This window comes from Phalaenopsis equestris, unplaced genomic scaffold (assembly GCF_001263595.1).
Source record: "Phalaenopsis equestris unplaced genomic scaffold, ASM126359v1 Scaffold000264, whole genome shotgun sequence".
NCBI classification, from domain to species: Eukaryota; Viridiplantae; Streptophyta; class Magnoliopsida; order Asparagales; family Orchidaceae; genus Phalaenopsis; species Phalaenopsis equestris.
This window is the reverse complement of record NW_018164706.1, coordinates 201,968-214,395: the sequence shown is the minus strand read 5'-3', so window position 1 is coordinate 214,395 and position 12,428 is coordinate 201,968. Positions and strand designations below refer to the sequence as shown.

The window sequence follows — 12,428 nt, the reverse complement described above, 5'->3', positions numbered from 1 at the left end:
CTAAATTTAAATATATAAGAAGTATTAAATTCTAATCGAAATAAACACCCCTTTAGCTAGAAGACTTAACGATCTCTTTGGGGGCAGCTGTAGCTTATTGTATAATCTGCTCATAAGCTGATTAAAAATAAATTGCTGATAAGCTAGGTTACTTAACTATTGCAAACTTTTATATTTTTTTAGAAAAGTCTGATAGAAAATTACCATCGGTTTCAGCGTTTTGAAAAAAAAAAATAAGAAATACGTTTTCCAAACAGGAGCAAATAAGCTGCACGAAAGGGCCCTTGATCCCCGAAAAATTATTCCATACGGATCTGCGGTGTCCGATTCTGGCCGTAAATAAGGTGTTTTACGGTCAGGATGTATTTCGGTGGGACGCACTTAATTTTTTTTTTATTTTTTTATTTTTAAAACTGAAATAATGTGACCGGTGCCGTAGATGATTCGGACACTCCGTATGCAATAATTTCGGCTCAGTCCCCAGATAATATTGGAGGGACAGCGTAATCCTAAATATCTACCGATCGCTTGGCCGCCACAATAATGATCGCCATGCTGCAGTCAGGCCTTCTATTGTGGCCATGTTCTGCAACTCCAGGTTCTTCCTCTCTTCGGTTTTCTACTACTCAAGCTTTCCAGGTTTCTCTTCTCCAGTTGTCTGATTTGCTTGTTTTCTCTTAAAACTTTCCTTATTCCCCTTCTGTATCTCTTACTTTCAAGCGCTTCACTATTTGTTCAACATTGAACTACTTATGGATTCTATTTCTACCATACTTTTGTCATTACTACATCTGCTTGCCTTGGTTTTTCTCGTTCTGCAAATCGCATGATAATGACGATGAAGTATTATATACCAGTAAAATGCTTCGGCAGCGGGTTTTGTTATTTGTCAGAGTTCTACACAAAAGGAAATGCTCTTTTGACTAATAAAGGACTGAGCTTCACCTTGATTGGGTAAACGTTTCATGGAATTCGATTTGCAATTTGTGCTTTGAAAACATAGATCTCAATCGAGATGAATAACCGAGAAAAGCTGGTTTAAATTTGGCAAAAATTGCAGAAGCAGCTCTATGCATTTGATACCGAGGTGTAATGGCAACTTAATTTTTCATGTTGGAATTTGATATTGCTGAATACAATATTGGGCTTTGCTTTTACGTATTTGTCATGTATCTCGATCGTCTCTTTCATAGGATTCTAATAACTTTGTACCCACTGATTTCATTATTATCGTCTTCTATAATAAGAGTTTTAGGTGTGGCTCACTTTGACATCACTTTTAACCAACTTAATCTTCCATCCTAGGGTTGACATCAAGCTGAAGTCCTCTTGAAGCCATGGTTGAATTTTTTGCTTATTATGTCTAACTTTGTCTTGTTTTATCTTTATGATGTTAGTATTAGCACTTTGACATGAAGTTATAGCTATATTGATTTTTTTTTATATTGAATTAAGAATGAATAATTTGTTTCTTGATGATTTAAAAAAAAAAAAAACATCCTGATTTCTTGTGGTCTCTTTACCATTTTTATGTAAACCAATTTCTATGACATGAAGTAGTTACATCAAATAACTAGATGGCCAATGTTTTCTTTCACATTGGGTATGCCTAACCATAAATTCTTCTTTTACAGGTTATGCATCATGTAAACAGTTTTGCCATAATAAAGCTTCGGTTTTCTCAAGAAAAATTGCTTTAGTTTTTTCTAAAAGGCACTCAGTTTCTGAGATTGCCAAATGCAGCAGTTCATCTTCCTCCGGTGGCTCTTCTGATGATTCTAATGGTTATTCTAACAAGGACAAAGTATGTATCTGAACTCATTAATGTTATGCTATATGCGGCTACCTTTTTCTTAGATATGCATGGGTGCACAATTAGCTATGACAGTTATTTTTATAATAGATAAAAACTACGAATACTTCCTCACACATATAATGCTGCATCTATTATTTTCCCTTTTATTTTTCAGAGCTACTACCGTACAATAATTACATGTAAGATGTTTTGAGTTTTATTTACTAAGTACATAGTGTAGTAACTTGTTGCTTTGCTAATACTTTATGTACTTATTATTTGTAATGTACTGCTTTAGAAAAATTTTTCTTGAGTTTTGCTGCTTGTGTGACTCAAATGCTTGTAGCGGTAAAATACCTATTTTGTTTGAGAGAAAGTAGAAGTTTTGCCTAAATTTCAAAATGAAAGGAACTAGTGCGAAGAAAAAAAGCGGAGAATGAAGAAAAAGGCTCTAACTACAATAAGAATAGAAATATTATTGTTGAAATTTAAAAGGTTACAACGACGACACTTCAAAACAGGAAAATAAATAAATAGCAATATAAAAGACACACTAGGGAGAAAGCGAAGGGGTGAAAGGCTGCTAGACAGCCGGTAGAATGGCGGCTCGGGGCAGGGGCCATAACAAGATGGTGGTTGAAATGCAGAACAACAAGATCAGGAAGACGTGGGAGATGCTGGTGGTTGCTTGATTGCTGGACAACAGCGGTTGGCGGCAAGGAGGGCGGGTGGAGGTGGAAGTCGAAGAGGATAATCACTATCGGAAGAAAATGATACAATCAGAGCACCATCCTACCTGTCAGATACAACCCCTGAGGGGAAAACAGGACGTCGACGGCTGTCCTTATGAACTGAAATAAAAAATCAATCAACTACCCTAACCTAGGCTAGCAAACACATATTTATTATTGTTGTTAGTAAATCAAAGAGGCAAGACTTGGAGAAGGAAAGAACTAAAAGTTCCCTTATGTCAAATTCTTAAATAGGAAGAGGAGGGAAGCAGGGGTGGGAGCGACAATTCTAGGGCCTCGAAATGGGAAGAGGAGGGAAGTAGGGGGCGGGAGTGGCAATTCCAGGGCATCGGTCATGGGATCGGGAGATAAATCCCGCTATAATGAGCGTGAGCAGGGACCGGTCCAACCGACCCCTGTCCAGGCTAGTCTAGTCGGCCTAAATGATGATCGGTTCAGCCGCAGTGGGAAGAGGAAGCCCCGCTCCAGTAGCGGGAAGGGGAAGCCCCCCACGTCACTCTCCCGGGGTTGGAGGAGCTTCAACTTCATCTGTCGAAGCTTCTGTTTCTTCCCGACCTTTCCTGGATTCCACTGACGGTTGCACTGACTCCCAACGCATCTGAGGAGCTTTCCTACTTACGAGCATACCTTTCTATCGATCAGTTCTAGTTTGAAATAATCTGAGCCGGAAGTACACATTGACAGAGGTTCTCTCGAGCCAAATTTGAACAAGTAAATATCTCATATGCTTCTCATTTAAGACAAGTTAGGCCTCATTGGGGTTGAGGTTTTACAAGAGATTGGTTGATAGTGATTCTTATTATCTTCCTAATCTTCCCTCTAACCCTTGTTGTTTTGGAGAACTGACACCTTTTACTGCGTTATAATAACAAGAGCTTCACACTAGTCTTTTATTTCTTCATGTGGAACACTGGAGGTGAGGGTTGAAAGTGTACCAACCTGTGATGCTATCGATTGGTCGTCACTAAGATAATCCACTGAAATTTTAAATTCTGACATCTTCTAGCCTGTGCGATTTTTATGTCTCCACAAAAAGTTCACCATTTTCTAGGAGAACAGGAACTACAATCTCATCAAAGTCACATGTTCCTTTTGTTCACATGGAGGAAATACATTGTATGTATCTACGAACAAGGGAGTTCCACGGGGGAAGATGAAAATTCTCGTTTGAATTGCTCTTCAGTGTCTGCGGTGTTCTTACCCCAGGTTTCAACAACACTCTGTTTCATGAAATAGATCACCCATTCCATTTTCACATGTTCGAATCCGTGACACTACAACATTTTCTGGCTGACAGACTTGCAGATTTGCTTAATTGGATAGTAGCAAGGGGGTCGCTTGGTGATGCGGTATCTCCTCTTCGGAAGTTAGAGTTTGCAAATTTTGGCGGAAGTAAATTGGTAGGAACTAACACTATGTTTCCCTCTTCATCTTCATATTTTCTCTTTCTTCTCTTCGGCCTTACGGATCACGGTGTAACCTTCCACTGTATTTCCTCTTCAATATCCATAAGCCTTCGCTGAAGACGGCGCAGAGAGAGGAATTGTGTGTGGGTGGGAGAGTGATAGTGAGAGAATAATTTGAGAGAGATAATAAGCAATAGTAAGAGAGTGATAGAAGAGGAAGAGTGATAAAGAATGAGAAAGTGATGAGGAGCTAGAGAGAAGGAGAGAAGGAGTTAGGCTCAGGAACATGTGGTAGTGGAAAGGGAATTGAATGGTAGAAAGGAAATTTTGTAGGTTATGATAGACGCTAGGAAACCCTAGAATAAGATTAGGGTTGGACTAGCTCTGATATGAAATGATACCGAAGAAAAATGACCAAACCACAATAGGAATATAAATATTATTGTTGAAAGTTAATGGGTTACAACGACGATGCTTCAAAACAGGAAAATAAACAAATAAAACTATTAAGACACACTAGGGAAAAGGGGTGAACGACTATTGGACAGCCAGTAGAATGGCGGCTCGTAGGAGGCGCCCGACACAGCAGGAGGGTAGTCGAAATGCATAACAACAAATTTAGTAAGACGTGGGAGATGTAGGTGGTTGACTGGATTGTTGGACAACAACAGTTGGTGGCAAGGAGGGCGGGTGAAGGTGAAAGTCGGAGAGGTAATCACCACCAGAGGAAATGGATATAGTCGGACCATCACTCTCGGACCACCACTCTATCCGTCGGATACTGCGCCTGGGTGGAAAACAGGATGCCGACAGTCGTCCTCGCAAACTGAAATAAGAAATCAATCAAATACCCTAACCTAGGCAAACAAACACATTATAATTGAAGTTAGTAGATAAAAGAGGCAAGACTTGGAGAAGGAAAGAACTTTGAAGGTAAGGGATGTACAATAGGAAGGAGTTCTCTTATGGCAAGGCTCAAATAGGAAGAAGAGGGAAGCAGGGGCGGAAGCGACAATTCCAGGGCCTCGAAATAGAAAGAGGAGGGAAGCAAAGGGTGGGATCGACAATTCCAAGACCTCAATTTCGGGATTAGGAGATAATCTGCACTAATAAGTGGGACCAGGGAGCTACCCAAGCTGCCTCTATCCAGGCCAGTCCAATTAGCCTAAATGTTTGCTAGTTCAGCTGCAACAGGAAGAGGAAGCTCCGCGTTAGCATTAGAAAGGGAAAGCCCCGCATCAGTACCAAACTAGTTTATCGCAAACTAATATGTGCAAAGTCTTGTCGTTATCTAATTACATGGTTGCAAATTTTGGTTTATGTTTCTCTTATTCCAAGTGTATCAAACCATTGAACTGGAGAATACCATGTTGATTTTCTTACAACAATGCAGGTTATGAATGTTGCTTATTAAACTGTTAGTAATGTTTTGTAGCTGTTAGGCATATCACATTTCTCAAGTACTTTCTGCTTTCTGAAGTAGATACAAAGAAAAGGGGTGCATGATTTACAGTTTCATCAAAAGTGGCACATAAGGTTCTAGTGTGTGGAGTGCTTTTCTGAAGAAAATGGAGTGTTTAACCTATTAAGTTTTTTATTTTTACTTAACTTTGCTACAAGTAGTCCTAATATTAAAATGCTGATGCCACTTAATGGGATAAAGGCTTATGGTTGTTGTAGTCTTAATATTAAAGGTTACCTTGGCAGAAGCTTTAACCAAGATTGAATGCGATAAATCTCAAATGAATAATATAAATGATCAAACATTGGTAAGACTGATGTACACAAGCTAACAAAGATGCAAGTGGGTGGCAACCAAGCAAACTACTATAATATGTGACGAGGATTGCAATATTTGTGACAATGACAGTGATTGCGAAGTTTGGAGGATCCGAGGTCTTTTTCGTAATTGGTTCCTCTTCCAAATAATCTACTTTAAGGGTTGATCTTTAACGTTTATGGAGACACTAAAATATTTTTTCAGACTATTATTTATATTTATTATAGACGAAAAACTAGGCTTAGCCCAATTTCAAGTCAATATCAGTGATGGTTCTCCAACCGATCTAATTGGCATGTCTAGATTGGTGTGTCAACAGTGCCTCTAATCAACATTCTAAGTAATCACATTGTGGGATTATCACATGCGTTAGCGGTGACATATAAAGTTTCAAAAAATGGATTGATAAAAATAATTTCAAGTTAATTGCTTGAATGAACATAGTGAAATTTGGCTACAATGTCATGCATTTTTTATATGGACTAACTCCTCTCCATAAGAGGAGAGCTTAACCCACCTAAAGCCTTGATTTTAGCAACCAAAGGATGACGCTGGAGCTCTCTTCCATTATTGTGTCCTGTGGTATCACGATCACGAGATCTCGCAATTGTGGGATTGAACCAAAACTAATTACCATCATGGAATGTTTATTTTAAGATTTTCCCGCAATGGGGTTGCATGTGTCTTGTGCACTCTCATTCTCCTTTTTATTCTAATTAGGGTTTAAATTTGGTATTACTATAAATATTATTTTGTGGAATCTGATTGTGGTGATTTTTGATTTGTTTTGTGTATTTTGAAGATTATATTCTCTGATTTCTACCCTAAGGGATTCTTCTGTAAATAGTATGCATGTATCCTATTCAGGAATAGGTGATAGATCTCCCTCGACAATTGTGCCTTATAAGAGACGACATTTAATGGTTTTCTCTTTTGTTTTCAGCCCGGATAGCCGAAAAACATCTCTTATCCCCTTTCAAACACCTTCAAACTTACATATTATTATTCACTTGTTGTTCCACAGTCACCTCCCTATTAAATCCACCTTCTAAACATCTTCTAAGGATCCTAGAATGGTGTCGTTTGTTATCAAAATTCGACAAACATTACGTTTTTAGGAATTTGTCTTCCTTGCTCTTAAACCACAAATCTACAACTCACATTTCAGTATTAATTTACCTGGCTAGGAGAGGCTTCCCCTTCTTTGCTAGAAGCTTCAGGAAGTTATCTAGTCACTGCCATAGCAAAATTCATGCTCAAATCCATTTCAGGAAATTTCAAAACACCTATGCCCTAATAGAATAATTATTCATTCTTTTTTGGCATAACAAAAACTTAAACTGTATATAGTCGGGTATTCTCACAAGCCAAGTTTCGAGATATTAAATATTTAATCTTCTTTTTCTACTTCTCGTACTCGGCTGGAAGAATATGATAAATAATATTCTGTATGGAGGAACCAACTTTGTATTGAAATTTATTGCATGTTGTACCACTCTTAGTGCGGACATCCAATGGGTAAATTATCTATCAGGACATCCAACAAGTTCCTCAATAGGAGCTGTTATATTTTTGATATTGCCTTGGACTCATTATTTGTTAGGACATTTATTGTTAATTCTGTTGGAGTCTCTCTCATGGGCTTGAATCATTAGCTTCTCTCTCTCGCCGGCTGCAATCTGGTATTCTTCTCTAATCTCCTCATTTGGTTCTTTTCCATCTACTTCTTCTGCTGCACCCTGCTTAGTGAAAGATGTCATCATTTTGTTTGGGCAATCGACCGTAATGTGCACGAAATCATGATACTTGAAATACTCTTTGGCTGGGATGGATTTGAGAGTGTGCCTTTTCTCCCTATGAATTCGTTTCTCCTCTAGTGGGGTCGACTGGGATGCTCCACTGGGTGTGCTCTTGCTGTCTAATCTTATGATTGAACTCTACTATAAGTTACGACGGTCATCTGATGACGTTGTTGTTTCTCCACCTTCAACTTAGGGGCCTACACATCAAGTAGGGACCAATATGACTGCATCTGAATCACATTATTGATAGATGAACTCAATCATCCAAGATATCTTATCTCTATCTGCTCATATGGTTCCACCAACTCACATTTCAATACTAATTGATCAAAGTCAGTTGTATACTCTTCCACATAAGTGCCTCTTTGACACAAGTCATGGAGCTTTATAAACAAGTCATGTCGGTAATATTGAGAAAGATATTTGCGTTACATCTCTCTTTTTATCTTAGACCACATAATGATCTTACTCTTTCTTTATCGCTGTAAAATATGTTTCAATTTCTCCCACTGCAATAAAGTATTTTTTTAGCTTGATGGGTGTTAATATAGCTCTTTTATCTTGAGGAACATAGTTATACTAAAAAATTTCTCTCCATTGTTTGAAGCCACTCGATAAACTCATATGAATCAATGTGTTTGTCAAAATCCAGTAAATGCACCTTTTCTATAAGATCCAAGTTTCCGCTTTGATATTCCATGTTGAATCGTTGAGATAATGATTTTTCATCATTGAAAACTGCATGGTGGAAGATATTCACTTCCTCTTGATCTGGTTAGTCACCGTTGTGGCTATTAGTGACCTCACTAAATTGTCTCTTCTCAAAGCCCGCAACCTCTGTAGCAGTTTAATGATTTCTCAATGTATACTCCCATAGTAAGCTCTTAGGCATTTTTTACAGATTTTTCCAAGGCGACGCTGTGTCATTTTCTCCCGATCAAAGTTCGGTTGATGTAGGATTAGTACTCTTAAGGTTGGTCGAGGTTTAGGTTTTTTGTGGTAGGTGTCGAGGTGGATTTTTAATGGAGGTGGGAATGTTAGATTTTGAAAATTTTAGGTTATGGTTAGGAATTATTGTGAGAATGATTTTGCGAAATTTTTTTTTTGGTGGTGGTGTTTGGTTTTTTGAAATTGTTGGTTGGTGCAAGGAAGGCAAAACATTAAAAACCTAGGGTTTGTCGAGCTCTAATACTAGATGATACCATTCTAGGGAACCTAGAAGGTGTTTAAAGATCGGGTTTTGTGAGGAGGTGGTTATGAAATAACAACAAAGTGACAATAGGGGTTGTTGGTGGCATTGGGAAGGATTTATGTAAAATCTACCATTGGGTAATAGGTGAGGCGAGGGCGACACTTGTCCGGACTGAAAACAACAGTCCACGGCGAATCAACAAGGTGTGGATCATTGGACAACGAACCATAATCGATAAAGTGATGATTTTCTATTGTGACCAGCAGTTGTAAGCACGTTTGATGGTTGTACAGCTGAAAACAACGGACAGAATGGTGAACGACAAGATACGGGCAACAAGGGTAATCAACTACTTGTTCCCAAGTAAGATACCTATACACCATTTGCAGCAGGAAGATGGCACAACATTCTGAAGAGCATAGAATAGAGATTACAATCTCTTTAATACATAAAACCAAGCTAGCCGTTCCAAACAACAAAAGACACACACACAAAATACCCTTTTTAGGAAGAAAGAAATAGAAAAAAAATACAAAAAAGAAGTAATTCATGCATAATTACTAACAGGACAATTTCCCAACTAGTCCTCCCATAATCGTGAGTGTTCCACCAACTATTGAACTGCAAGACCACGGTACTAGCGGGAGCAAAATCACTTGATCCATGCGGGATGTTGTCGCGCTAAATATATTACAAACATTTGTTTTTGAGATTTCATTACTTACAGTAGGAAATTCTTTCAGTGGAGTATAATATTGAGTTCGAGCAATTTATGTTGAAGTGTGGACTAATGGAACTCAAGGAGAACACCACAACATAACATCTTGGGGGATTAAGATTGTCTATTGGCAATGTGATATAATTGCAACCCCATTGATATAATTGCAACCCCATTAGACCATTAGACACTATATGATATCCAAACTTTATCCTGAAGGTGGAGAGATAACTATATCCGGTCCACACCACTTTCACACCGGGTCTAACCATCAGATCGCATAGCAAGAACACACCTACCAAAGTACCCAAAACTATTTCTCATGAAGAGATATCACCATAAAAGTAAAAAGAGGATTGACCAGGCCAACACCCCTAAAATATTTTCAGCCAAGAAGTATTTCAAATGTCATGGATATGGGCATATTGCATCCAATTGCTTGAAGAAAAAGGTGATTTTATTTACTGAGCAGGACATAGTGGAAGAGGTAGAGGGAAGGCCCATAGGAGACTGGAGAAGAATACGAGCTACCTACAAATGATGGTGAGATGCTTTTGGCTCGATACGTTCTCTACACTTAGGCTAAGACGAGAGGGATTAATAGTGGTTCATACATATATTATTTTGCAATCATTGTATTTTGAGTGGGAATGTGTGCAGTCTCATTATAAATGGAGGTAAGTGCGAAAATATTTTATTTACACAGGCGGTTAACAAATTAAGCATCACACAAAAATATTTCTAGCCATATTTTTTGTCTTGGTTGAAGAAGGAGAATGAGATCAATGTTGATAAGAGATGGTTGCTAGAGTTTTCAATTGAAAGCAAACTACAAGATTATGTTTGGTGTGATATCATGCCTATTGATACATGTTACATTCTTTTGGGTCAATCATGATAGTATGACAAGGGTATGCTTCATGATGATCACAAAAACACATACATTTTTTAAGGTTGAAAAACCTATTGTACTTTTGCCATTAAAGGAGTTAGTAGTGATGAGTACTCATACAAAGACGAGCTTTAGTGTCACGTGCCATATTTTTACAGGTGATACAGAGAAGCTGATACTTGAGGCAGTGCGACTCTTATTAGAGGAATTTCATGATGCTCCAATAGATAGTCCGTGACTTGGATTGTCACCTTACTAGAGATTCAACATACTATAGATTTTATCCAAGGTCAGTGCTCCCCAACCGACCAACCTATTGGATGCGACCAACAAAATATAAGATGCTACAAAAATAGGTTGATGATCTAATGGCTCGAGGACTCATCCTTAAGAGTACCAATCCAGTTATTGTGCTATCTTTGATTATGCACAAAAATGATGGATCGAGTAAAGGCATCTTTTATGAAAAGAGATGGATTGTATGAGTAAACCATGTCAATTGGCATGTCCAATGCACCTGACATCTTCATGCGACTAATGAATTGTGAATTTCATCAAAAATTTTTTTTTATTGTATAGTTTGACGATGTCTCGTGTAAAGTTTTCAAAAGAAGAATATTTACAGTATTTATAAGATGTTTTTAAAATTTGATTATACAAAACGATTATATGGTCACCAAAAGAAGTGTTACTTTTTTACATCACAGACCTTTTTTGTCGGGTATATTGTTTCAACGGCTAACATCGAGATGAATCAAGCGAAGATTGATACTATCGTGACATGGCCTAAACCCCATTCATTTACTTATACACATTTTCATGTTCTGACTTCTTTTTACAGGAGATTTATCGGGAATTTCAGCTCAATCATGTCAATCATGATCCCCTTGACCGATCTTCTCAAGTTAGAGAGATTTTCATGGTCAGAGGATAGACATATTAGTTTTGATGCTCTAAAGAAACATGTTACTCCATCCCATGTTCTAACATCTCTAGATTTTAACCAAGCATTTGCGGTAAAGAGTGATGCCTCCAATTTGAAAATTGTAGCTGTGTTGAATCAAGGAGGACATTATATTACTTTTATCATGAAAAGTTGAATGATTTCACAAGACTATACACTGACAATGATAAAGAGTTATATGTCATCGTGCTAGCCTTTAGTCACTAAAGTTGTTATCTATTTGCAGTGATTTTATTGTCTACATTGATCTTAATACCCTAAAATTCTTAAATAATCGGAGCAAACTGAAGGGTGGAGACGCCTTGTGGGTAGAATTTTTCTGTTCATTCTATTTTGTCCTCAAATATAAAGCAAAGAATATGAACAAAGTAGCATATTTATTGAGTTGTTGCCACCTATTAATCACTATTATATGGTTTAAGGTAGTTTTTTTTGAGCTATTGAAAGAATTGTATGTAGTTGATGAGAATTTTCTGATTTTTTAGACACGATGTAAGGATAGATCGTATGACCATTATCACATATTTGATGTATATTTATTCTTTTTAGAAAAAAACTGTGAAGAAAAAAATATGAATTTCTTTGAGTTCACTTAAGGAGAGTATTTTACTTGAGTGTCATTATGGATGGATGATAAGATATTTTGGCAGAGTTAAATCATTTCCTTCGTAAAAGAGAATTTTTTTTGGCCTAGATTGGTATGAAATGTGAAGATACACGCTAGACAATGCAATATATGTCATTTGAGAAAGTCTCGAGGACAAAATACAAGCTTATGCACTCCCCTTTATGTTCTAAAGGCACCTTGGTTGGACATGAGCATGGATTTTGTGTCGAGCTTACCCCAGACGCTGCGGATTAAGGATTTGTTATGGTTTTGGTAGATCGTCTCTTCAAGATAAAATATTTTGTTTCTTGCCACAAGACGATGGACACATCACACACTGCAGACATATACTTCAAGAAGTTGTTGATCTTCATATTACTTGGGAGCATTATTTCATACAGGAACATGAAATTTCTCAACCGCTTATGGAGGATTTTATTCTGTAAGTTAGCTACAAAGCAACAACACACTCTCATATAGAAAACCAAACAGAGGTTGCAAATCGCAGTATGGAAAATCT

At 37.6% G+C, this 12,428-nt stretch overlaps 1 protein-coding gene across 1 annotated transcript in view; it reads left to right on the top strand.

The window, feature by feature from the left end:
* Window positions 1-523: 523 nt before the first annotated feature.
* The window catches only part of LOC110024655, a gene marked incomplete at its 3' end in the record, with an annotated part of 14,112 nt that continues 2,207 nt past the window's right edge, over window positions 524-12,428 (top strand). Inside the window, 2 exon segments of the mRNA XM_020724748.1 lie at window positions 524-598; window positions 1,635-1,804. Coding sequence (XP_020580407.1) covers window positions 544-598; window positions 1,635-1,804 — 225 coding nt within the window.